General features: G+C 41.4%; 1 protein-coding gene across 2 annotated transcripts in view; it reads right to left on the bottom strand.

Moving 5' to 3' along the window:
- Positions 1 to 20,068, bottom strand: part of LOC148412542 (SLIT and NTRK-like protein 3) — a 32,962-nt gene extending 12,894 nt beyond the window's left edge. Inside the window, exons 1-6 of one of the 2 annotated variants that reach the window (XM_088433381.1) lie at positions 19,940 to 20,068; positions 10,320 to 10,599; positions 8,906 to 9,157; positions 6,804 to 6,919; positions 4,492 to 5,415; positions 1,765 to 1,984 (exon numbers count right to left, since the gene is read on the bottom strand). In XM_088433381.1, coding sequence (XP_088289507.1) covers positions 1,765 to 1,984; positions 4,492 to 5,415; positions 6,804 to 6,919; positions 8,906 to 9,157; positions 10,320 to 10,547 — 1,740 coding nt within the window. In that variant the 5' untranslated portion in view covers positions 10,548 to 10,599; positions 19,940 to 20,068. Of the gene's footprint in view, positions 1 to 1,764; positions 1,985 to 4,491; positions 5,416 to 6,803; positions 6,920 to 8,905; positions 9,158 to 10,319; positions 14,929 to 19,939 lie in introns of those variants that run through there. The other variant, XM_088433383.1, reaches the window with a different exon arrangement.
- Between the last annotated feature and the right edge of the window lie 7,708 nt (positions 20,069 to 27,776).

Genomic DNA, 27,776 nt, shown 5'->3' with positions numbered 1-27,776 from the left:
ATTTATATTAAAAAAATAAAGTCTTGGAAATGTTTACACAAAAATTAGGTATTGTATACCGATTTTAAATTCATTTTCTCATCATTAATATCTAATTATTAAATTTTTAAAATGACTACTTAATCAAATTAATACAATTTATAGCTCAGCCCTAATTTGTTTATTTTTTAAGAATATAAAACAGAAGACCCAAGTTCTCCCCTTTTGTTAGTACATTTTTCGGAAAAATCGCATCAAAAAACGAAACGAGCCAATAATTTTAATTTTCGCCTCCTTAAATCCGGTCCCTGAGACCTTGTTATTCCTCTTTCTTTGCTTTCAAATAATCGTCAGCGTAATGGGTGCCAGGACATCAGAGCCTCGAATATCAAACTAACCCGAAAATGCGGTATTTCAGTCCAAGAGTCGGGCTTGTTTTGTGCATTTCGTCAAGCTGCGAAAATATGACGCGTCTTGGCAAGGAGCGTGTTAGTTTCTTTTAATCTGCTCGTCTGACGTGTAAAGTAAATATACTTAAGCGCATTTGTGTGTGTGTGTGTCGTAAACAAGCGCTGGTGAGCCATTGCAGTTCTTTCCCCACCGTCACTCAAGATAATGGTTCGCTGAAAGCCTCTTGCCAGATTTCGCACTGATTTACACAACCCCCTAGCTTGACCACAATCTGGTACGTAGCCGTTTAGAATCGACCGATTTTCGAAACAAGACTTACCATGCGGATATTTTGCATAATTCTATGCCAACGATGCAACGGAAGTTAGTTTTTAGCCGGTTACTCGGAATTCTCACAATTTAGCAGGTCTTAGATCCAAACCTTCGAGGTCCCCAAATGGAAGGATGCAAGGGACACTAAAATGTTTTGACCTAATTTAGAAAGCACATCAATATCATTCAATCAAGTGATTGCATATTTTTACTCATAGCAATGTTTTTAAATCTGAAATGTTTACGATTTGGACCTTTCAGAGCCAAACGCTATCGAAACAGGCAACCCGTTGATCACGTGCAGCGCTCAATAAGTTTAAAATTAAGAGGAGCGCCGGCTACGAGTGTCATCATATTCAGTAAAGAAAGAAAAAAACATCACTGACAGATTTATTTTACTTGATGTTGCCAAGGAAAGAGTTAACATGGTGCAGAAAATGGAGGAAACAACGTTTCCACATAATATAAAAAAATGTATTCACCGCAGTTGCTCATATGGAAAAGCTCTGCAGTGAAAACGAAAAAATGTTAGTCGCAAAAGCAATATGCCACGGGCCGGTTAAAGATAAACATTGGGCCACAAATGGCCCTCAAGCCTTTGTTTGGATACCTCTGTCTTATTTAATTGTTTTTTTTGCGTGAGATTTGCAGAGGCGCCAATATGTTTAACAATTTAACCTGGAGAAAATGTTGCAAGCAGTTTAAAACGTTTTAACTCACACAGACTTTGGCCATGAGAGTGCCACTGCACCACCTGGTGCCATGGATGTGCAATTACACTTCACACATCAAAAGCAAAGCCTGTTCTCTGACTATTTTAGGACTGTGCTAATTGATTTGTGTATTTTATTTCAAGGTCCCACTGTGATCTAATTTATTCCATGGGACTTGTAATTTTTTTTAGGTAAAACTGGAGTATTTTTTCTCGAAGCCTGGCGTGACCTAGCAGGAGTCTTGTGATATTTGCGGCATGTTTTTTTTTTTTCACAAAAATGCTTTAAGCTAGGCATCCATCTTGCACTGAAATGCTCACAATCATCCAACAAGCACGTTTGAACCTACCTGCACCAAGCCCGTGAGGTGCTCCAAAACGCCTTCCATGGGGAGCTGAAGCAAGTGGTTGTTCCTCAAGTTCAGGCGGGCCAGGTTGACTCCGGAAAACACGCCCGGTGGGAGACTTCTCAGGAGGTTGGCATTTAGGAACAAGAGCTGCAGGGATGGCATGGAGTCCAAAGTTCCGCGCTCGATCGCTCGGATCTCGTTGTACTCAAAGTAAAGGTACCTGGAGTAGAAGAGGAGAGGACCCTGAAAGATTGGAGTCGATGTTGTGTGTGTGTGTGTGTATCGGTCTCCTCTTGATTTTTTTCTGCATGGTGTGAACCAAATGTCTTTATGGGGAGGTTTCAGGCTTACGGGGACCATTTTGGGTCCCACAAGTTTAGATCTCTTTTTTTAGGGTCAAGACTTGCTTTTAGGGTCTAAATTTGCTATGATCATGTGATGATCACATGCTCATCACGTCACATGTGATCAAGACCTCTCACAGCATCTGCGAAGCAACCTTACCCTCGCTGCAGGACATTTTCCACACCGGGCTTCTGCGGAGAACACGCAGCATCATCAGGGACAAGACACACCCACAAAATGATCTGTTTTAAGTGCAGACCAAATCCCGGGTTTTACTGTTTTTTTGGGGGCCTATTACACTTGAAGGGACAGTTTTGGTGGTCCTGACAAGTTGAGACCACTTTTTTAGGAAAAAGACTTATTTAGTGTGACGTTTGAATTGGATTTGGTGGGGACATGGTGGAAACAAGATTATGGGGTTTACTGTGGGTTTTTTTTTGTGCGGCAGTTTTAGGCAATGTTGTGATTAGTGGTTAGGAAACGCATTATGTTAATGGGATGTCCCCACTATGAGAGAAAAACCCTTTGAGTATGTGTGTACCGGTGCTGCTGTTGTTTTTCTTTTTCTTAAATGGTGGACCAAATTCTGTGTTTTACCATCTTTTGGAGAAAACCTAGACCTCCTTTCTTAGGGTTAAGACCTGCTTTTAAAGTATAGATGTGAATTGGATTTTGGTTGAGGTTCGGGTAAGGTTTAGGATTAGGCAATCTAGTGTGATGGTGTAGGATCAGGATAGTGGCTAGGAAATGCATTATGTCAATGGAATGTCCCCAATATGAAGGAAAAACCTCATTTTGTATATGTATGAGTGTCCTTGTTTTTTGTTTTTTTTTTTAAACATGGTGGGGACCAAATCCTGGATTCTGGGACTTGTGAGGACATTTGGACCGTTCCTTGCAAGTTCACAGCTCTTTTTGAGGGTCAAGACTTGCTTTTAGGGTATATTATTTTAATTGGATTTTTTGTTGGTGTTAGGTTAAGGGTTAGGCCATCATTTCTGTCAGTTAAGGTTCGGTCCTAGCTAATGTATCACGTCAATAGGATGTCCCCAGAATAATCCATGACAGGTGTTTGTGTGTATGTAAGTGTGTGTGTGCGCACGCCATTGTGATCCCGCATTCCTCATTACATGTTTAAAAAATAAAGGACGAAATGATGAAGTTTGCAAGTGGGTCGTTTAGTAAGAGCAGCAGTGGGTAAATTGCCACTCTTCGCCTCTCAGCATTATAATTACATAAATGAATATTTATGTAAATGAGCCATACAGGAATTTGTTTTAATACGCACTTTTCGCTCATTCGCACAGCTGATCGCTGTCAAAACACATTGTGTGTGTGTTTGTGTATATATATATAATTGTTGTCATTTGGCCCACTGCCTATATTTTGTCAATCCTTGTGCTAAATTTCACTCTCGCATGGGACACTATCAGTCTTTAAGGCCTTTTCAAATCGATAATAGTACTAAGAGTGAACTTAACACAAGTCCAGAGTAAATCCTTTTCCTTTGCTGGCCAGCCAGTTAATAGAATTCTGCTGCAGAAATGAGGCCTGCTCTAAAATTAATTAGCGCTTGCTTACCCTAGAGTCTGGGACTACTGTTTTTTTTTTCAAGGTCCAGTCTTTCTTCTACTTTAAATATTAACGACGGATGACAGAATAAATTGAATTAGTGACAAGATGTTTGCCAAAAGTGTCAGCTGAATGTCCGTCAATCAATTTTCCATATGCTCTCATCGTGGGTAATGATGGGCTATGGTTGCTGATTTTGGGCTTGATTTAACAGCCATGTTTAGAGCATCCTTTATTCAAACACTTGAAAAAAATATGTACAAGTCACCATCAATGTCTTTACCGTTAAAAAATTAAAAAACGTAAAAATACGTCTTCAGGATGGAATGAACAGTTTGCTACTGAAAATTAATATCAGCTCCAACTATTCGCCGCCGGCGGCCACATTAACTATCGTCGATTGGTTTTGGCCCCGAAAAAAAACCGAATCGGTTTATCTCGCGCTAACTCCTAGCTTAACATGCTACACCACCTGATTCCATTTGAATGACGATCAAGCAAAAGTAATTTATCCTCCTCCCACAAAAAAAAAAAGCCTGCTATTCCCAGGAGCACACGTCGGCGTTTGAATATACAAAGCTCAAACTGATTCATTTCTGCGTTGTCACTCACATCAGCCTCGCACCTCAGCTAGAAACCTGCCAGCGGGCAGTGTGACTGACTATTGATAGCCTGCAAGAGAGAATGGCCGCCTCGCCTTTCAATCAGGCTCCAGTCAAACGCTAATCGCCGCGCAACCTCTCGGCACAGTGAAATTAATTTCCCCGCGCTTGTAAACAAAGCTCCAAAGATGTAGTCGCGACGTCGTACCTGAGATTCTGCAGTCCCAGGAACATGTCGGGACTGAGCCTCTCCAGGTTGTTCCCGTTCAGGTAGAGGCTCCTCAGACTGCTCAGGCTGGAGAAGGCGCCTTCCTGTAGATAGGAGATGCGGTTGCTCCCCAGGTGCAGTAGGTCCAGGCTGGAAAAGTTCCAGAAGTCTGTGCGGTAGATCCTCTGGATCAAGTTCCCGCTCAGGTAGAGCTTGCGTCCGTTGAGCGGGCGCGGCGTTAGCTGCGACACGTTGAGGAAGCCGTTCTCCTTGCAGTTGACGGTCAGACCCAGGTCGGTGATGTGCAGGTTGCAGGTGCAGCCCATCGGGCAGATGATCGGAATGGGCGGCCGGGTCTGGTAGCCCGCCACGGGGGGATTCTGGTTGGGGCTGCGTGATGTGGGCGACGTCCTGGAGGGGCGAGGCCTCTTGGTGGGCCGCGGGGGCTTCTCCCGGTCCCTGCGCTCGGAGGAAGAAGAGGACGAGGACGTCGAGGAAGTGTGCGTGTTCTGACGGGAGCCGTGCACCATGGACGAAGGTTTGGTCGGTCTAGCCCGCCCCGGGTGGGGGTTGGACTTGGAATTAGGGGGCAAGTGTTGAGATTGCGTGCCCCCGGAAGCCCGGGCGCCTTCCGCTTGCAGGTCTTTATCCGGGAGCTCGGCGCAAAGCTCCTTGCGAGGGATCTCCCGCAAGTCTTTGCCGTGAAGGTGGAAGGGATATTCGCAGGTGACGTCCCCGACCACCGCCGTGTAGGGGATCTGACCCAGCCACTGCTGCAGCTGCACCGCCTCGCAGCCGCAGTTCCAGGGGTTCTCCTCCAGCTGGATCTCCATGAGGGAGCGACCCACGTATTCCAGGGTCCCGGCGTATGCTAGACTTTTTAGACGGTTTCCCCGCAGGTCCAGATGAGTCAGCGACACAGATCTGGCAGAGAGAACGGGCCAAGTTAATGAACGGCAAGTGTGTTTGCTGAGAAGCCTGATGATGAATGCGTCTTTTATTCGACAATAAAGTGGAGGAACGCATACTGGCAACGGATCTCATGATCAGCAAAAGCCCAATTGTCAGACGCCTATAAAAGATGATCCTGGGTGATTAGCTTGTGCTTTAGAGTGGGCTCCACTGTTTGATAAAAAGAACCAGTAGGGATCCGTTTCTGTTTTCTCAGGTACGATTTTCATGATGTTCCCTGCAGGGTCCTCAATTATAGAAACAGATAAGTCATGTTACGGTTTAGAAACGTATATAAATGATTCAGACAGACATGTGATTTTGGGATTGGAATACATAGAACACTCACAAAATGATCCTCCAATTTTAACACACCCCACGAAAAAGGTCTTAAGCCCGTATCACCTTTAGCCCGTATCATGAGAATCCACATTTTTTTTTAGCATTTAACTAGGTTTTTACGAAAATTTTCCTTCATTGATGCATTTCTAAGAATTCCTTGCTTATTCTGCACTGCGTAAGAAAATAAAAATGGCTTGCGAGAGGCAATATGATGATAACAGGCCCTTCTACCGCCTATACACCGCCCCCGTACTGTCCGTGCAAGAGTAAATACATGCCAGCCTAGGAGACATTCACATTTTTAAATCCAGGGTTAGGGAGGAGAGATCTTGCCAAGTAAACTTCAACATTTCATTTGTTACTTACAAGGTTTTACATTAAGAAATGGTGAAAATGTGTGTTTGGGAGCACCACAATTCACCCGGAACTGTTGTTACGCGTAGCGTATTCCCGAGCGGACCGATTTAATAGAATCAATTGCGTGTGCTCTTTTGACACGTCTTTTGCTTTGTTGGCACTCCAGTTCATTTCTACTTAAAACTCTCGTTACTTATCGCTACAACGTTAGCTTTGTTTTTGTTTTGTTTTTCATTTTGGCGGTAAAACGCATCATGAAGGGTGAGACATGCGGCTTCAGTCAATGAGACGTTTCACTTCCTGGTTAGAAATGTCACTACCAAAAAAAAAAAACTCATGTATCACAAGAACTTAAATCGCCCGATGTGCCAAAAGTAAGTTTTCATCATTTATATGCATATAGGTAAGAGTATAAAGTTTGAAATCTCACAATATGGGCCCTGTAATCACTCAGTATCATCTTTAAAAGACACTCTTAAGACAGCCCACACCTCAGGATAATCGCTCAGGAACATCGTTAAAAATAAATACATCACTACTTAATCACTACTTAACACATCCCACACCATATGATAATCTGTTTCCAAAAAAATCGTGCCAGTGTGTCGGTACGGGTAGCACGTTTAAGATCGTCTTTTCATCGGTAAAATCGGATCAGTCACCTGAAGAGATGCGCCGGCAAGACGGGGATCAGGTTGTCGTTGAGGATGAGAACCCGCAGCTTGTACAGGAACCTCAGAGCGCCGCTGTCGATGCGTTTTATCACGTTGTAGTCGGCCTGCAGGGTGGGCGGCAAGAACATCTCTGCTGACCAACGTTTACAACCTAATTCCAACATTTGTTCCGTGAAACGGAATAAATATCCCTTGGCAGCACTGCTTCTGGTCCGTCTTTGCGGATGTCAGATTTATTTATGTCCTCTCAGATTTCAGCCTCACTGTGTTGCCATCTAATCTGCCCAGGACCTTCAGAATCAGTAGTTCTTGTCCATGAAAATGTTGTATTGATGTGAGCGGTTTTCTGTCCTCTGATTGGTCGGTCACAGCAAATCTGCTCAACTAACAAAACACGGCTTATTTGTTTAGCTACCATAGAGTTGAGAAGTTGAAAACCGATCAGTCCATATGATTAAGACTCCGGTGGGTGATCTAAAGCTTTTACGGTTTATGTCAAAGAAGCCTGCAGGCACAGAAAAGGAGATTTCTATCTCACGTATGTAAACATCGGTAGCTGTTAGATTTGTGCAGATTGGTATTTCTGGTGACTCGGGAGGAACAAACGCGAGATTGACGCCTGGGGGTCCTGGAGTAACACTATGGCATACATAACTTTAACCATTCATTTAACGGGACTATAAAACGGGATGCCGACAAAGTTTCTGAAAATTTTCCATACAAAGGGTATACTAGGTTATGAGGGGCATAAATGGGCATTTGGACAAACAAACCATAACAGTCAAAGTAGGTGTCAAATTTTGGTATTTGCGTATCCTACTGAAAATTTTATTGAACAATTTTTGTTTGGTTAAAGAAAAACTATGAATACAGAAGACAGTAAAGACATTTTCAACCTGATAAATTAAAAATATACATTTTTAGGTAGTTAATTTTTGGGGTTTTTACTTTAACCGGTGCGTAACTGGGGTCATGAAACGAAGTGATGTCCAAACAGTGGAGATTTTTCTAAGCTAAAACAGCACAATTGTGTAAACCCGGTTCATTCAGAAGTGATCAGTAGGAACAGAAACTACCAGTCATCCAATGACTCTCGCCAGCCTATATGGAGCAGTTGACTGCTGCTATCCTATAACGCTGATAACATTGAACGCTGCTCGCTACTGCTAACTTTGGAAACTGTATAATACAATATAATACAATGTCAACATAATTCTTTTTTGAAAGCGTCCTTAATTACCGTAATTAGCAACTGAACTTGATTACTGGACAATGTTGTGTTGACATCTGTGATGAGTCAAGTCCTCCATTACGCCGCGACAAATTGGTGGTTTGTCTTTCAAAATAAAAGTGCGCCGAGGCATTGATGCAGGATTAATTACTCAGACTCGTTTCACCCCTTTGACAAACTTTGTTAAATTTTTCACATCCAAACTTTAGGCGGATTGCTGATTTTTGAGAAACTTTAAGAATTTTAAACGTGCTTTATCATCTGAAAACTACAGTAATAATCTGTACATCTGGTGACCTGCTGTATTTTTGTTGTTGCCTTACATTATTTTATAAACTGTGGTTTGGAAAAACTCATCTACTGTATGGGGCGTGAATCTCAATACGGTTTTCGATACGTGCAAAAGAGCGGTTCGAAAGCGGAACGATTCCTGTCGGTTTGACGGTGTAATTACGATTTAAGTAGATTTAATACATCTTGTTTCAAGAGGGTGTAATCCGAGGATATTTGAATGTAGCGTAAATGTACAGGGATGCATCTCCAAAAAACAGAAACATCTTTGAGAGCAAACAATGACTTTCCAGTTCAAGCCGGTTTTTGTTTCACCCCTGGTATTGACGGTTTCTATAATTACATGACGGCATGTGGCATTCAAAGGTTGAATGAGACGGCCTGCCGCTGGTGGGCGGCAATGTGTTGAACATATCAGGAAAACAGAGCTAGGTGGGAAAAGCTGCGCCGGCTCCATTTGGCAAGGTGCGAAGCGGGAGAAGAAAAAAAATAAAATAAAAATGTAATCCCCGGGGGAGATTCTAGCACTTTTGCCACCTGCTAGCCGGTGACTATTTCAGCTGCCTACCTGGAGGTACTCCAGAGCCTCCAATCCGGCGAAGGTGTCATTCCTGAAGACCTCCAGCTTGTTCTCGTGGAGGTAGAGGCGTCGTAGTTTGGCCAGGCCGTGGAAGGCGCCCACCCGAATGTCCTGCAGAGCGTTGTTGCCCAGGTTTATCGACACGGCGTTGCCAAGGTGCTGGAACCCGTTGCTATAGAGACGCCTCAGCGAGTTCCTCTGGAGGTTGAGTTTGAAAGGGCGGACCCACGACTGCGACACCTGAACGAGTCGTTTCGATGAGACGTCTCATTAGTTATACTGTCGTATAAGTAAACGAGAGTTAGGACAAAGGCGTTACACGTACGGCGACGAAACGCCATTTTGGATGTAACACAGAAGTCGAATCCTACGGTAGCGTTAATCGGTAAAACTGGAGAGCTGCCGATGCGGAGAAAACATTTTTAACTTGTCGACTCATTCAAATGTATTCGCACGTACGTTTCTAGTACATTCAATCATTTACAAGTATATTCAATTTTCAATTATTTTCCATCATATTTAAGAAAAGTGTTTGAGTGCACGTTTTCGCTAAATGCTAGCATTTCACAGTATATCAAATGTAGAAAATGAATGTATTTAGCATCTAGCTAGCTATGTTCTTAGCATCTGGCCTACAAGTGTGTTTGGACGTACTTTTAAGTACCTTCAAACGCATTTACAAGAACTGTAGAGCTGCCGATGCGGAGAAAACATTTTTAACTTGTCGACTCATTCAAATGTATTCGCACGTACGTTTCGTCGTATTTTCTAGTACATTCAATCATTTACAAGTATATTCAATTTTCAATTATTTTCCATCATATTTAAGAAAAGTGTTTGAGCGCACGTTTTCGCTAAATGCTAGCATTGCACAGTATGTCAAATGTAGAAAATGAAAGTATTTAGCATCTAGCTAGATATGTTCTTAGCATCTGGCCTACAAGTGTGTTTGGACGTACTTTTAAGTACCTTCAAACGCATTTACTAGAACGTTTGATTATATTTCCACGTATTTTCCAACAAAAAAAAACGTTTGACTTGTTAGCTAAATACTAGCGTTACACAGTGTAGCAATTGTGATGTTTTTAGCATTTAGCTTGCTAGGTTTTAAACCTCTGGCCAGTAAGTGTCTTTGATATACTTTCAAACACACTTGAATGCATTTACAAGTACGTATGATTGTATTTCCAAGGATTTTCCATCATATTTCCCAAAAATCTTCAAGCACAGTTTTTATCTAATTGCAGTATAGCAAATGCAACGTGTTTAGCATCTAGCCTGCTATGTTTTAAGTGTGTTTGGACATATTTTTGAGGACATTCAAACACATTTGTATTATGTTTGCACGTACTTTACGTCTGAATAAGTTTGTCGGTCAAAAATGAAAAGCCACGCAGGTTACCTGGCTGCCATTGGTGAAGCCCCGCCCATCGCAGTGCACGTGCAGCACGCCCTCTTTGACCTCGCACGTGCACGGCTCGAAGCAGGGCTCGTCCACTTCCTCCTCGGAGTTGTCCACCAGGGGGGTGTGCGTGGAGGTGGGGGTGGGGGTGGGGCCGCCGCGCGACGCCCGGGCCAGGCCCGCCGCCGCCGCGCACCCCAGGGCCACGGCCAGGGTGACCCACTGCATCCTCCCGGCTGGGCTCAGCAGCCCCGGGCGACGGCCCGGCGTCGGCCCCTCACTGTGACGTCCGCGCGTCGCATCCGACGCGACAAGGACACAAACACGTTTAAAAGAGGGCAAACAGGCGAGCGCGCCGGCTCGGGATGAATCAGATTGATGATGCGTCACGAGCGAGTTAGATCACAAAGAGCGAGACGCCCCGGGGCGCGGGGGAAGGGGCGCGGGAATAACCGCGCCGGAGAAGGCTAATCGGACGTATGGCGGGACATCTGCGAGACTTTTCCCAAAGCACGCCAGCGCGGGCAAAACAGAGCCAGGTGCTCGCGCGTGGGCCGCGGCCAACTACGAGTACTACTGCCGCCAATGTAGTCGCTATCGCTCCAGCTTGTACCGCTGGGAGTAAAAGTACTATTACTACAAGTAATACTGCCACTCCAAGCACTACTGCTATTACTAGAGTAGTACTACTAATGTGACAACCAATACTAGCGCGTCACGTTGTACTAATGCTGCTAAAAGTTCTACGCCAAGCAATACAAGTACCACTACTACTAATGTTACAAGTACTACTACCAGTATCACTACAAGTACTACTGCTTCAACAACAACTCCTACAACTATTTTCTACTACTGCTTACTTACTACTACTACTACTCTCAACACAGTGAATGTAGTACAAATGTTAATACTGATACATGTACTACAAGTACTGCTGCAAGTACTCCAACTATTATTACAAGTACTACTCCTACTACAAGTACTACTACCACAAGTATTCCCATGGCTATAACTACAAGTACTACGACTATCATAGGTACAACTACTACTGTTATAGGTACAACTACTACTATTACTACAACAAGTAATATTTATACTATTATTACAAGTACTTTGACTGTAATATTTCTGCTATTATTACAAGAACTACTACTGCTGATGCTATCACCAATACTAGCAATATACTGTAGTTGTACTAATGTTATTAAAAGGTCTACAACAGCAACTACTGCTACTACTACCACTATTATTACAACTTCTACTACAGCTGCAAGTAGTGCTACTACTACCTCTACAACTAGTACGATTACTACAAGTACTACAAGTACACTACCTTTATAAATATTGCTACTAGTATCACGACAAGTACTACTAGTGATATAAGTACAACTATTACTACTATATATGCAATACTAGTGTTACTACTGCAACAAGTACTACTAATGCTAAAAGTACTACCACTATTACCATACCATTACTATTACTACAAGTGGTACTGCTAATACTTCAACTATTACTACACTGCCACTGCCACTACTGGGTGCTACAAATAGTACAAATACTTATGAAATTGCAGTATTTTGTCCGATCCTTTGACCATCAAAGGCATCTCACATCAAATGGGAAGTATTGACCGAAGACGCTAGGGAGCTGAAATTTCACCCAGATGGTGACAACATGTCAAAGTTCAAAATGGCACCACCACTTAGTTATCACACTATGGGGAGTATGTCATCCCTTGGCTAAAAATACTGCAAGAATGATGTGGAAAAAAAACGACCCAAAATGGTCAAAATACTTCCCAAGGCTGCAAAAAAAAAAAATACTGTATGATTCCAGAATTCTGTAATTACTGCATGATTCACCATTTTGAAATACTACGAGAATGACGTGGAAGAAAATGACCCACAAAAGGAGGACCGTTAGCGCACGTGTTTACTTTCGAACGCTAGCATAAAGGTAGCGAACGCTATATGGTTGTTTTATCGACGCGCCCCGTGTTTCTTTTGTTTTCATATGAAGTTCACATGTCGTATCGGGTCCGGAGACGACCGGTTTAATACCAAGCATGTCTAGCATCTGATGAACTCCCCGTTTGTCTCGGCAGTTGTTGTTTCGCATCGTGTCGCTCTATTGTTTAAATCGCTTTACCGGCGCATCCGACAAAAGCCAAACACGTGCGCCCGTTCACCTGCGAAATCATATTTTATAATGCGCTTCTTCTCTTTTTTTCCGGGTGGTTCGGGGGAGAGTCATGAATATATTCATCGGCGTGCTCAAATGCCTGCCGAAGCCCAAATGTCACGCGTGTGTTGTTTTTAATGTATGCAATATGAATATGGGCGAATGCAAATGGGATTCATAATGCTTCCGTCTAATGAACTGCTCCATTTAATAGCACGAATGGCAATCAGGGAACAGAAAGCGAGAAGAGGAGAAAGAGAAGAGGTCCCGTCGTCCATAATCGCGGTTCCCGTCCTTTACTCATCCGAGGCGCATATTTTACGTTCAAAAATGTCACCGCGAGGAACAGAACAAAACGCTCGCCAAAAAACTAAGTGCGGTGAATCACTGTTTGTTCGCTATTTATTTATTTATTTCTGTGAAACCAATCCCCTGGTCTGAAAAACTTAGACAAACAGGCACATTTTACGGCAGATGTTTGAACCATTCACTCATTCAATGCCAAAGTCGTATTTTTACGTTTTTTTTTTAAGTCAAAACATTCAATCCAAGATACTTGTTTAAATATATATTTTACAGATATTTTAAAAACATTGTCACCTGGAAATCTGTCCCTCAGAACCTACTCGCGCTAGGACTCGGGCGTTGGTTCAGTCTACTCGCTTCTTACTTATGTGGTTGATGGATCAATCTTCCTCAAATCGTGTTGAATCAAAAAAGAATTCTAATCTCATTGTTTTAGGGACGTACCCATACTTTTGCCCTTCATTTTTGGAAAAAATAATTATCTTTTTTGGGAGGAATTACAGTAAAAACAGTGTCATCTGGAAGTCTGTCCCTCAGAAACTACTCTCGCTAGGACTCGGACGTTGGTTCAGTCAGCTCGCTTCTTTTATTGAAAATAATGCCGTAACAATTATGGAATTATTGTTAGGTACGAGTACGGCCAATATAAAAATGCATATTTGAGCGTCAAAACTCTGCTTATGTGGTTGACGGATCAATCTTCCTCAAATGGTGTTGAATCAAAAAATAATTCTAATCTTATTGTTTTTGGGACGTATCCATGTTGTTGGCCTTCATTTTTGGGACAGATAAGTGTGTCTTTTTGGGGGGTAATTACAGTAAAAACAGTGTCATCTGGAAGTCTGTCCCTCAGAAACTACTCTCGCTAGGACTCGGGCGTTGGTTCAGTCTGCTCGCTTCTTACTTATGTGGTTGATGGATCAATCTTCCTCAAATGGTGTTGAATCAAAAAAGAATTCTAATCTTATTGTTTTAGGGACGTAACCATACTTTTGCCCTTCATTTTTGGAAAAAATAATTATCTTTTTTGGGAGGAATTACAGTAAAAACAGTGTCATCTGGAAGTCTGTCCCTCAGAAACTACTCTCGCTAGGACTCGGACGTCGGTTCAGTCCGCTCTCTTCTTTTATTGAAAATAATGTTGTAACAACCTCGGAATCATTGTTAAGTAAGAGTACGGCCAATATAAAAATGCATATTTGAGCGTCAAAACTCGGCTTATGTGGTTGACGGATCAATCTTCCTCAAATGGTGTTGAATCAAAAAAGAATTCTAATCTTATTGTTTTTGGGACGTACCCATGTTGTTGGCCTTCATTTTTGGGACAAATAAGTGTGTCTCTTTGGGGGGTAATTACAGTAAAAACAGTGTCATCTGGAAATCTGTCCCTCAGAAACTACTCTCGCTAGGACTCGGATGTTGGTTCAGTCCGCTCGCTTCTTTTATTGAAAATAATGCCGTCAAACCTCGTAATTATCGTAAGAGTACGAGTAAGGATAATGAATCTTCCTCGTATGGTGTTGAATCAAAAATTCTAACCTTTACCGTTTTTAAGACGCACCCATAGTTTTGGCCTTAAGTTTTGGGATAAATGAGTGGGCTTTTTTGGGGGAAATTATGGTAAAAAGTGTCACCTGGAAGCCCGTCCCTCAGAACGTACTCATGCGAAGGATGCAGATTCCGAGCGACAAGAACCGCTGTTCCATACCGTCACTCTATTTCGCCGCTATTTCGCCATAGGCGGTGCTCAAAGCGCGGAATAACAACATCCATTTAAAAGCGGTCGCGAATCGACGCTATTGTGATAACGACGCGTTTGAGCGACAGCCGCTGCGAGGGACTCTCCGTCGACTCGAGTGGAAAACAAACAGGAAAAAGGTGCTCAGTCACGGTCGCCGAAACAGCGCGCAGACGCTCGAGAGTCTTTGCGGGGGCATCTTTGCTCGCGAGTCTTAATGAGATCTAAATTGGATAAAGCATCTCGCCGCTCGCAGACGGCGTCGAGCACTGTCACGCAAAATGCAATAATGATCCTGATGGCGCGGTGGCTGTAATCATACTGCAATAATCTAGCGTCGGGCGGGGGGGCGTCGGACCAGCGTTGGAAATATCAGCGCCCGGGAGAGGAAGAGCAATCACAGAGATGATTACGATGAGGAAAACAAGGGGTGGACGAGGGGGGGAGGGGGGGCAAACCACAGATAGTTTGTGATTTTTCATTATAGTGGCTTTTTCATTTGTGTTCAACTTTTTTTTTAATCTATGGAGGAGGATTTGAAGGGGGAAATTAGGTTGGCGAGGTTCTCACTTTTATCGGAAAATTCTGACGATTCTCAATTCTCACGCACGTCAGAAAGCTGGCGATTCGCAACATTTTTACTTTCAAGTCGAGAGTGACTTTATGCTCAGTATCGGAAGTCGGTATGAAGACTTTAAATTGAGAGTTTTGACTTTAAAATTCCAAGAAAAAATTGCTTAGCGAGATTCTCATTTTAATCTCGAAATTCTGACGATTCTTAGAATCCTCACGTCAGTCAGAAATTTGACGATTCTCAAAATTTTCACTTTAAAGTCAGAATACTGACGTTATTCTCAGTCTCAAAAGTTGGCATGCAGACTTTAAATTGATGAATTTGGACCTTAAATTGAGAATTTTGACTTTAAAATGAGAAGTCCGATAAGTCAGAAGCCCCATTTATATGAGAGATTTTACTTTAGTGAAAAATTCTGGATTCAAAATGAGAATTCTGACAAAGTAATACTGTGTATAATCCTCTTTCGTGGCAATCAGGTTTTTAGAGACAAAATTCTAAGGATCCACAATTCTGACTGAGAATTCAGATTGTATTGAATTCAGTTTGTTTTAGGGCAAAAAAAAAATTACCGAATGAGTGCAAAGTTGGGGAAATCACTTTGTCCAAAGTGGTTGTTTTTGTTTTGTTTTTTTCATGTGCGATATACTTTAATTTCACATCAAATAGGATGCATTGAAAGAAGATGCTAGGGAGCTGAAATTTCACCCACATGCTGACAAATGTCAAAGTTCAACAAGGCATGACCACTTAGTCCTCAGGTGTGTACTATCCCTTGGCTGAAATACTGCGAGAAAATATGAAAAAAAAATGACCCAAAAAAGTCAAAATACTGCCAAATGTTACAAAAAAATGTCTGTATGATTCTTCATTTTGAAATAACTTTGTACATGACCCAAAATGGTCAAAATACTGCACAAGGGTTTATCTCACCACCTCAAAAGATGCTAACAGTTAGCACATTAGCATTAAGGCTTTCCTAATGGAAACTTGTTTGGTTTTTTTAACTACATTCTCATATTCATATTTACTGAGATAAATGAATGGGTGAATGATGTGGAGAAAAAAAAATGACCCAAAATGGTCAAAATACTGCACAAGGGTTTATCTCATCACCTCAAAAGATGCTAACAGTTAGCACATTAGCATTAAGGCTTTCCTAAAGGAAACTTGTTTGTTTTTTTTAACTACATCCTCGTATTCATATTTACTGAGATAAATGAATGGGTGAATGATGTGGAGAAAAAAAAAATGACCCAAAATGGTCAAAATACTGCACAAGGGTTTATCTCATCACCTCAAAAGATGCTAACAGTTAGCACATTAGCATTAAGGCTTTCCTAAAGGAAACTTGTTTGTTTTTTTTAACTACATCCTCGTATTCATATTTACTGAGATAAATGAATGGGTGAATGATGTGGAGAAAAAAAAAATGACCCAAAATGGTCAAAATACTGCACAAGGGTTTATCTCATCACCTCAAAAGATGCTAACGGTTAGCACATTAGCATTAAGGCTTTCCTAATGGAAACTTGTTTGTTTTTTTAACTACATCCTCATATTCATATTTACTGAGATAAATGAACGGGTGAATGTTGAAAAAAAAAATGCGGTAAGTGGCCCCCGGGCCACATTTTTCCCACCCCTTGGCATTAAGCGTCACAAGTCAGCGGAGGCCGCAAGCCACTCGGGAGCTTGAGAGCTCTCCAACTGAAGCGGCTGAAACCTGATATTGATTACATCCTAACGCTCGCTCTGCTTGTATGCATGCGCCGCAGCCAAACACGCGTGTAAGTGTGTGCGTGGAAAAAAAAAAAGGTCAAAACACACAGAAATGCATTTTTTTCATCGCCTGCCAAGCTTTCCGACACAGGTAGCGAGCCGTGTGTGGACCGGCGAGCGCTTTCAGAATAAACCGCTGTAATGCAGCATAGCTCGCGTCGCAAATCCTGTAAAAGCGTGAACACACACACACACACACACGGAGGAAGACTTTTGGATGTGCTGCCGAAGCCTCACACACAAATACCGCATTATCTTTTTAAAGCACGCACCCCCAGCCGACAGAGTTGGCGCACCCCCCTCTCGGTTTCGAGAAAATCAAGGTATTGTCTTCACGCTTAGGACGCAAAAACACACACACGCAAATTAGGCTGGTTTTGTTTTGATTTTCATCAAATGGCCGATTTTAGTACCGTGCTAGTTAAAAGTTTGGAAACATCCTTGAAATCAGTGTTTTTGTTTTTTTAACCATTCAAAAAATGTCCTAGATTGCAGATTAATACTTAAGAACTCAAATAAATCTTGACTGATCCATACTCATTTTTGTATGATAACACAAATTTGGAGTCGATATTCATTTTTAGTGAAAGTGAGCATCAAAATTTGAAAAATAGGAAAATACATATATTATACACTAAAAAAACGTATATAAAAACAGGGGAAAAAATATATACATACACACATATATAAGACATTTATGTTTTTTGTAGAATTCAAACAAAAAGTTGAGTCAAATGTGTACTTCTGTGCGGTATTTTTGACCATTTTTGGTTCATTTTCTTCCACGTCATTCTCGCAGTATTTAGGCCAGTGGATGGTGCACTCCCGGTAATTCGATAACTGTGGTTTTTGGATTGTACACTAAAAACGGTTCGAATTTCACAGCTCAACATTTTGGGTTTATCCATTTGACTTAAAAAAAAAAAAAGGAATAATCCACAAAACAACCTCAAAAATTGAGTTGTCATATAAATATATGATCAAGAAGGTGGTCTGTGTCATTTTGATTCAATTTGGGGTCTTTTTACCACAACGGTGCATAATGTATCTGGTAGCTAAATAAAGTCGGTTTCCATAGGTGTCAAACTCCAGTCCTCGAGGGCCGGTATCCTGAATGTTTTTGTTCTCTCAAACACACCTGATTCAAGTGATTAGGATCATTTTCAAGCTCCTGTTACTGAACTAATCATTTGAATCAGGTGTGTTGGGAGAGAAAGCCGGAAAAAAAGCAGGATACCGGCCCTCCAGGACTGGAGTTTGACACCTACGATCTAACCTACGCAGTATTTTGACAATTTTGGGTTCATTTTCTTCCACATAATTCGTCAGTATTTTAGTTAAGGGATGGCACACCCCTGGTCATGTGATAACTAAGTGGTTGTGCCGTTTTGAACATTGACATATTGTCGCCATCTGGGTGAAATTTCAGCTCCTAGTGTATGCTTTTCCTTTGATGTAAAATGGATTTGATGTAAAGATCCAAGAATAAAAGAAAATACCACACAATTTACCACAAATACCACATAAGTTGCTTAATCTTCCAATAGATTTGCTCTCCATTTGAAAGGAAAAAGGGACTGTTCCTGTCATGGCATTAAAAAAAAACATTCAAATATATTGATACTGGTTGAAACCCTTTTAAAAGTGCATTCAAGTGTCTTCACGTTCCCCCATTTGAGAACCAACCATCTATAAAGTCAACCCCTGTGAATTTGCATATTTGCAAATTTGTTTTTTTAACATATTTTAAACACCGGGTTTTTTTCTTTCCTTTTTTTTGCCCCTTTGACGTTTATATTGAATGTTTGTCAGCATTTAACCCTTCTCCGGTCTTTTGGTCGTTATAAAAGGCATTTCACATCAAAAGACACTAGGGAGCTGAAATTTCACCCAAATAGTGACAACAAGGCAAAGTTCAACATGGCCTGAACACTTAGTGCCATTCCTTAACTAAAGCACAGCAAGAGTGATGTGAAAGAAAATGACCCAAAATAATGCACAAGGTTGCAAAAAAAAATACCGTATAATTCACCATTTTAAAATAACTTTGTATATAGTAATATTTTTATTCTTTATTTGAAAATCAATTCCAAAACACGTACGCTTGTTTTAGGGGTTTAAAAGTTAACGAATAAGTAGAAAGTTCGGGAAATCGCTTTGTCCAACGCGCTTTGTCTTTTTGCTTGTAAACAACAAAAGTGATGGGTTTTTTTTTTGAATGTGTCCTCACGTATTTCGTGAATCTTTCTGATTTCAAGAAAAATGTAAATTCTTTGAGGAAATCTGCACCGTACGCCATCCCTGCACCACACTTTGGGAATCCCTGCCGTGGGCCGAATTGCTGTGTGGCACTTTCGACAAATTGGAAGGCTGTGGAGCCCGCTTCGGAGTCCCTGTTGGTCTTTCCGCCCGAGTGTCGTCCCGCTCCAATTGCGTTGTTTTGTCTCGCTTTTCAATGTCCCCCCCCTTCTCTCCCGAGGACTGACGCAGGCGAGCTCTGGAAATGACGGCCACTTCGCTTATCCCTCCGGCATATTATTCCTGTCACATAACTCCGGTGTCTACCAATACCCCCCCCCCCCCATACACGCACCACCCAATGCCCCCCCCCCCCCCCCCCCCCCTCCTTCCTCGTCCTCTCTTGTCCGTCAGAGTAGCCTGGCGGTCGGCTTCTGCATACTCCAACTGCACTATCAGGCATCAACAAGCACCCCCCCCCCCCCTCCAAACCCCCCCCCCCCCCCCCCCCAGCACCATCCCTGATCAATGCCATTGAGAGGGTAGAAGAAGAGGAACTGGGGATGCTATCTCTCTCGTCATCCGGCAATAAACGAGAAATCAATTAGCCGACAGAGACTACGCAAAAGCATGACCAATTACAGCCAAGTCATTAGGACAACCTATTAAAACGCGGCGACTGATGGAAATCCTTCGCTCCCCCCCCCACGTTGTCTCGCACGTTCATGCAACACACACATGCATTCGGAGCAGCTCTCGGTTAAAAAAATAAATAAAAATCCGGCGGAAAATACTCACTCAGTTCTCCGCCAAAGAATCAGAGAACGACCGGGAGAAGACTTTTACTGGCTGACTGTCGACATGTCGTTCACGTTCAGCCGCACTCTCCTGCATGCCTCTCCTCTCTCTCCTCTCTCACTCTCTCCTGTGGAGGCGGATGAGGGAGGCAGGGAGGATGATGATGAGGAGGAGAGGGGGGGGGGGAGGACAGGAGGGGGGGGAACGTGAGAAGACTGCAATGAGGAAGAGGATAGAGAGGATGGGAGGGAGGGAGAAAGCTTTAGGATGCGGGTCGACTTTTTCACAGCGCAGCCCCGGTGGAGCTGCGGCATCGGACCGACCCGACGGCGGCGGACAATCGAATCATCGGGCCGTTACGTGACCAAAAAAAGTGCAAAGGAACATTTGTGATGTAAAAAAAACAAAGGCGAACAAAAAAACAACTAAGCGGACAATCGAATTGGAGGATTACATGACTTAACAAGTGTAAAAAATTGAGAAATGTAAATAAAGAATCAATGCCAAATCACGTGACTAAAAAAGTGCAAAAAAATGTAAAAAAAACAAAAATAAACAAAGGAACTAAGTGGCCAATCGAATCATTGGTTGACTAAACCAGTGCAAAAAAAAATGTAAATACATTAATAAACAGAAAAAAAGACAGAAGAAGTGGCCAATTGAATCATTGGATTACATGACTAAAAAAGTACAAAAAAAAAAAGAGAGAAAGTGGCCACTTGAATCATTGGACAATTACGTGACTAAAGTAAAAATAATATAATTTTTTTTTTAAAAATCAAGGAATGAGAATAAATAAATACAAAAAAAAGACAGATCAAGTGTCCAATCGAATCATCCGTTGACATGACTAAACAAGTGTAAAAAAATTAAGAAATGTAAATAAATAATCAACGCCAAAAAGAGACGGATCAAGTGGCCAATCGATTCGTTGGATGAGCACAAGACTAAAAAAGTACAAAAAAAGTGCAAAAAAAAAGTAAAAAACAAAAACAAACAAAAAAAACTAAGTGGTCAATCGAATCATTGGATTATTTCATAAATAAACCAGTGCAAAAAAAAAATGTAAATACATTAATAAACAGAAAAAAAAGAAAGAAGAAGTGGCCAATTGAATTATTGGATTACATGACTAAAAAGGGCAAAAAAAAAAAAAATAGACAAAGTGGCCACTTGAATCATTGGACGATTAAATGACTAAAGTAAAAAATAAAAATAAAAAATCAAGAAATGTGAATAAATAAATACAAAAAAAAGTCAGATCAAGTGTCCAATCGAATCATCTGTTGATTGCATGACTAAAAAAGTGCAAAAAAGAAAAGACTGAATGACCAATCAAATCACTGGACGATTACATGACTAAACCAATTCAAAAAACAAATCAAGATATGTAAAAAAAATAAAATAAAATAAAGAACGAAAACAAAGTGACCAATCGAATCATTGGACAATTACATGACTAAACCAGTGCAAAAAACAAATCAAGAAATGCAAAACAAATTAAAAAAAGAAAGAAAGAATACAAAGTGACCAATCAAATCACTGGACAATTACATGACTAAACAAGTGCAACACGGGCAACACGGACCACATAAAACAAGGCGGCGGGCCCGATTTGGCCCCCGGGTCTCGACTTTGACACCCGTGTTTTAGAGTATAGATTTGAATTGGATTTTAGTTTAGTTTAGGGTTATGCAATCTGTTGTAATTATTAATTATATGTCCCTACTATGATATAAAAAGCCCCCCCCCTCGTGTGTGTGTGTGTATGTGTGTGTGCGTAGGTGTGTGTGGATAAAAAAAAACTAAAAAGTTGTGTGTCCCATTCCCGAGCATAAATAATCTTTATTTTAATATAAAACATAAGCGAAAAGGTGCAGGGTATTTTAAAAAAAGCAGAATCTTAAAAAAAAAAAAAAAGTTCACATCAAATTAAGATAGTTGAGATAGTTTTCAAATATTTCATCAACCATCAGATTTCTTTTTTTTTTAGAGTCACAAAGACAACAGGCATGTTCCCAAGTTACCATTGTCAGAATAAAGAAATAATCATAAAAACGTCCTTGAGAAGAAGCCCGCTCTCCGCTAGCGAACACGGCGACGCGCGGGGAGCTAACGTGCGCGCTGCGGCATCTGTTGCTCCGGCATCCACATCCTCTCCACGTCGTGACAGGTGTTTAACTCCTCGCCAACTTCTGAAGCCTCCGTGCGATTTCCTCTCCTAAAAGTCACGTCATTCAAAAACTCAAAAAAAAAAAAAAATGGCTTGTGTGCCGGCGCGCGTGTCGCGAAGCCAGATGGCCAGAGTCGCCATGGCAACGTGGGAGGCAAGCCCGCGGTGCTTAAAGGCACCGGGCTGCGACGCAAAATGAGATGATGAATTATTGTTGATGAAGTCCAACAGATGGGAGTTATTTCATTTTGTGTCAAAAGTTGAAGATCTGACTGCAAGCTTGAGCAGAAGTGTGATTGGGCCGGCATTTTACAACATTTTTTCATACCGTTTAATCTATTGATTAATCCAGTAGTTAAAGGTTCTCAAACTTTTTTAATGATTTTCCACTCCTGGACCCCCGCCATACAAAATTAATCCATTCCGGAGCTGGCAAAATTGTTTTATGGCGGACAATAGAAACCTATGCTAATTAGCTAGCGTATAAAACCCCAGGTAAAAACATCAAAATTGTATATACAGATTAAAAACTAGTAACAAAATTGTGCCGTAAGTACTACATATCTAATATACATGTATCCAATTAAATAACATCATAAATAAAAAATATATAAAGGAAAAATCAAATATTATTTACCTTTGAGTGACAGTGATTTGAGCTACTTATGGCCATAATCCCTAGCAAGGTTAGCCTAGCCTAGCCTAGCCGTCTTTGTATTTCCCAATTATCTCCATAGTAATTCTGACTTCTCCCTTTAAGATCACTCGCAATCTTTGGACCCACAGCTAACGAATTAAAGTTTGAATTAAGCAATAAAATGCTCAATAAAAACCATAATGTAATCACTCACAGAAGATCAAGTCTTTAGCATACCGGCATCTTAGTGACATCGTGACGTCGACCAATAGCAGACCAGTATCTTAGTGGCGCGTTGCAGCGCAGGCAGTTTGACACGAACAGAAAAAAGGAGCAACTACCTGAAAACGCCTGAAGAGGGAGGCAAAACAACACAAACACAGCCAATCCCACACGTCAGGATGGTTGTTGATGCAAAGTGGGAAAAATGCTGTAAAAAGGGGACTAATAACTATTCCACTTTGAAAAAATGAAAAAAACGTGGACCAGGTACCGTAAACCGGGGGCCCACTGTAAATATATATATATATATATATATATATATATATATATATATATATATATATATATATATATATATATATATATATATATATATATATATATATATATATATATATTAAAAGCTACTGACCAACCAAAATGAAGCAAAATTCCAAGTTTTCCACAACCAACCCATTGATTTAAGTTTACTTGTTCAGCGCTATTTGGACGTCAGATTACTGATTTTCCTTTTCTGACACTTTGCCGACATACGCGTTCCTTTTGAGAAGAGGTAGAAAAAAATAAAGCCCGAGTAGTGATTATTTATAGCACCCATTTCCCAGGTAATGGCCACCAAATGCTTTCCAAAGAACAGGACCGGAATGCAAAGTAGCCACAGACATAAGCATAAAAAAAGAAGAGCGACAACAAACGCATGGAAACGAGCAGACGGGAAAGCCGGACGCAATTACAGCTGGCGCTTTGTGACAAAAAATGCACAGTATCCACGGATGCCGATAAATGGCGAATATCTTCAGGTCATTTTGGATTCTGTTTGATTGGCACCGGAAAGAGTGATGGCCATGTGCTCGCTGCAAATCAACTGTTACCTCAGAGTCCAATTACTAGCATCATTAGCTTCGGCACCTCCAGGGGCTCGGTCCTACTGTACTCTTTTATTTTCTTGCCATGTCTACCTTTTATAGCTGGAGAACAATCCATGGAGTCGATAATTAGCCCTTGAGGGGATGTAAGTGCACCTTGTACATCGAGGAAGTGGACTCTGACATGGAATGCTTGTGTTTCCATCGCTGACACAAGTGACATGCTTAGCTCACTTAGAGCTTCGCAATTTTGGATAGCCCACCGAAAATTCGATCAAGTAGTTGGATATTTGGGTTTCAAAAATTATAAATGTATATATATTTATATATATATGCTTATTTAAAGAACAATTACTAGCATTAGGGCAGCAGAACAACAACATCACACAGGAAGCACTTTGCATGAGGTCACTGGAAATGTAAAATAAAAAGGTACAAATAAAACGACATACAAATATCACTGCACTCACCACCAACACACCAGCACACAGGTGTCAAACTCAAGGCCGGGGGGGCAGATGGGGGACTCCCCACATCATTTTATGTGGCCCTCAAAATGCTAATTATGACTTCAAGTTTGCGGCTAAAATACCAAACTTGTAAGTTGTCTTTTACAAAATTTGGGAGGAAACCACAAGCATTGTTTTGTCACCAAAAAAAAAACAACAACAAAGAAAACATGTTTTTAAAAAAAAGTAAGAAAAAAATCCCTTACTATACAACATGATCATGAAAACAACACCAAAATGCCTTACTAAATGTTGTTTAAAAAAAAAGCGTATTGATTATTATTATAGTGCGGAAAATACGATAAGAGTGACGAACACATGATCTACTTTGAATTCCATGATTATTATGCACCTATGTAATTCCAATATATGTTTGCCACAGTTTTTGATGCATTTTTTTTTTTTACACTCTATTATTCATTTAAAGGAGTTAGGAACACTTGCGGGGCTTGGAACGGATTAGGCAATTTGCATGTAAAAAGCGTCTCTACTTATGAAAAATTCACATTGCGGAACACTTTACATTACGAATGACTTTTCTAAGTAATCGCAGCACTGCACAACGATTCACAAGTTCCACGACATCAATACGATTCACTGCAGCCGTGATACAATTCAATTCAAATCCAATAAGATTCACATGCAACTCATTCCAAATGCAATTTTCACTCCAATTATGATACGATTCACGCCGAACGCGATGAGTCATTCGTTTCGTGATAGGATTCATTCTGAAAGCTCGGTATCGGGCGGGCCTATGATTCACTCGGCTGACACTGTAATAAGATTTTTGTTAGTTGATGCGTTCCAGATTTACACTCGCGTGACAAATGATTGTCACATTAGTAAGTAATAAGCGAGCGGGCCTTTAATAGTTTCGCATGACGGAAAATCATTTTTGCAATGACATTTGAAGCCTATAAAATGATTCCCGGGCCATGTCATCGTGGACAATTATGACGTTTTTTTTTTTTTACCCCCCCCCCGAGGCACTTTTGCATATCGGCGAGGCCTCGGGAAAAGATTTAATAACGCCATGTCTTTCACATTACTGCGCTCAAAGTTCAATTTTCGGTTCAATTTCACATCGATTTGGGGCGCGTGCGTGAAGGTGAATCACCTTGAGGAAACGGTGGCGCTTGGTCTGACTTTCTCTCTCGCGCGCTCTCTCTCTCTCGATCGCCCCCCCGGCAATGCGAGGGAACGCCGTCCCCGGAGATTCCAATCAGACGGCGCAACACAGACGCTTCCAGTAATATCAGGAAGCTGGAGACGATGGTTATAGATTTCAGGGCCTCTCAGGTGCATTAGGCCGTATCGCCGCTTCCCCACAAGGCCACTTAATGCCCCGGCCTGCGATGGAGGGAAGGAGGCGGGCCGAACGCCCGCCCGCCCGCCCGCCCGCCTGCCTGGCTGGCATGCATGTGCGGCTTGCAACAAAAAAATGCATTTGGACACGTTTGTCAATGGCAGGCTGCTGCATAAATAAAAATCGTGACAGGCTTTCCGCAGCCGGCAGACTGAATTTTCTTCCGTGAACATGTCATGTCATTTTTTTCCCTCCATTATTAAGAAATGCAGTAAAGTGTGCATACACACCACTATAAGGTGCACTGGATTATAAGGCGCACCCCCAACTAATGACATATTTTAAAACTTTGTCCATATATAAGGCGCAGCGGATTATAAGGCGCATCCTCAATTAATGACATATTTTCAAACTTTTTCAATCACAGTATAGTCATACTCAAACTAATAACAATAATAAGTCAAATAATAACTCTAAACTCTCAATAGCATAATAACTCAATGTCAATATGAACAACCTTGTTCAACTGTAAACACACAAAAGAAACAGGTAAAGGCGCACCCTCAATTAATGACATATTTTAAAACTTTTTCCATATATAAGGCGCAGCAGATTATAAGACGCATTCTCAATTAATGACATATTTTCAAACTTTTTCAATCACAAGATAGTCATACTCAAAGTAATAACAATAATAACTCAAATTATAACGCTAAACAGCATAACTCAATGTCAATATGAGCAACCTTGTTCAACTGTAAACACACAAAAGAAACGGCTAAAGCTTACTTTATCGGTTCGTTTGCCATTTACGAATCCCAATCTCAAAATTGATCCATATATAAGGCGCACCTGATTATAAGGCGCACCGTCAGGTTTTTGTTAAAAAAATAAGGCTTTTAGGTGCGCCTCATAGTGCGGAAAATACGGTATTTACATATATATAAAATCTCACATACCTGCCTTCACATATTTGAGAATCGCTACTTTAATCAGCGATGCGGTGGAGCAACACATGTAGACAGACAATATTACAACACATACACATTCATTATTCTTGTGACTAATTATTAATTTGAATTACAATAGAATAGAATAGAATAGAATAGAATAGAATAGAATAGAATAGAATAGCTAACTGTCCACTTAGCTAGCTCCTCATTCCTCACAAATAGCAGGGGTTGCCCGCACTGTCACCATACAACATTTGTACCAATTTCGCGAGTCAAAGCAAAGCATCAATGGAACTCCCAGGTCGGCTCAGTCACATCTTGAGGCCTCCCTTTTCTTCCTGGAAAGCAAGAATGGACCGAATGGTGGAAATTTGAGGCTTCATCACACGTTGGCGGAAAGGGACACATTTGTACGGCGCTATCTCTAGTTGTGGCGGTGCGCGGGTCGTGGGGGTGTCAGGTACTTGTGTCACAACAGGAAAGCAGAGCGTAGCGCTCTGGAGGACTCACCTCTGATTCACACACACTCACTACGGGCAAGGACAAACCGCATGGGACACACACATGTGTTGAAGGACTGTGATTCACACAGTGGCGCGGAAGAAAGACCGCACACACCGACCGCCGTAACTCCCTCACATGACACAAGCCTGAGCTAATTAATCACGCCCTGAATTAATTACATTTCAAATCAGTTGCCATGGGAACCACATCTAAATTTTCAGGAATGGCGTCGGGCTTAAAACGAGCCTTAAGGACAAGGATTGAGCCTTCTACGGCGCCATACAGTGATTCAGCTGCCCCCCCTCCCTCCCTCTTTTTTTTTTTTTTTTTTGAGTTGCCCTAGGTGAACTTCAATTTCAGTCTTGGAGAGGTGCGCAGCTGCGTAAAATGCTAGTGCGATGACGGCTAAAGGGGTGTTAGGAAAATAACGTTCGAAAAAGACAGTCTGACATTCGAGGCACAGGTGTACCTCGTCATTTTTGATGCACTCACAATGACTGTGGATGTCTGCGTAGCTGTATCCATTACCGAGTAAACAGTATCTTATTATATTACGTTTGCAGCGCAGTGGTGCCTTGAGATACAAGTGACCCAACTTAAAACCTTAAAAGGAATAAATATTAGCATGAGGGATTTTTTTAATGATCGTTATTTCAGTTGACTT

The sequence above is a fragment of the Hippichthys cyanospilos genome, chromosome 14 (genome assembly GCF_059441005.1).
Source record: "Hippichthys cyanospilos isolate Australia breed blue-spotted pipefish chromosome 14, RoL_Hcya_1.0, whole genome shotgun sequence".
Classification (NCBI taxonomy): Eukaryota; Metazoa; Chordata; class Actinopteri; order Syngnathiformes; family Syngnathidae; genus Hippichthys; species Hippichthys cyanospilos.
This window is presented reverse-complemented; position numbering and strand designations above follow the sequence as displayed.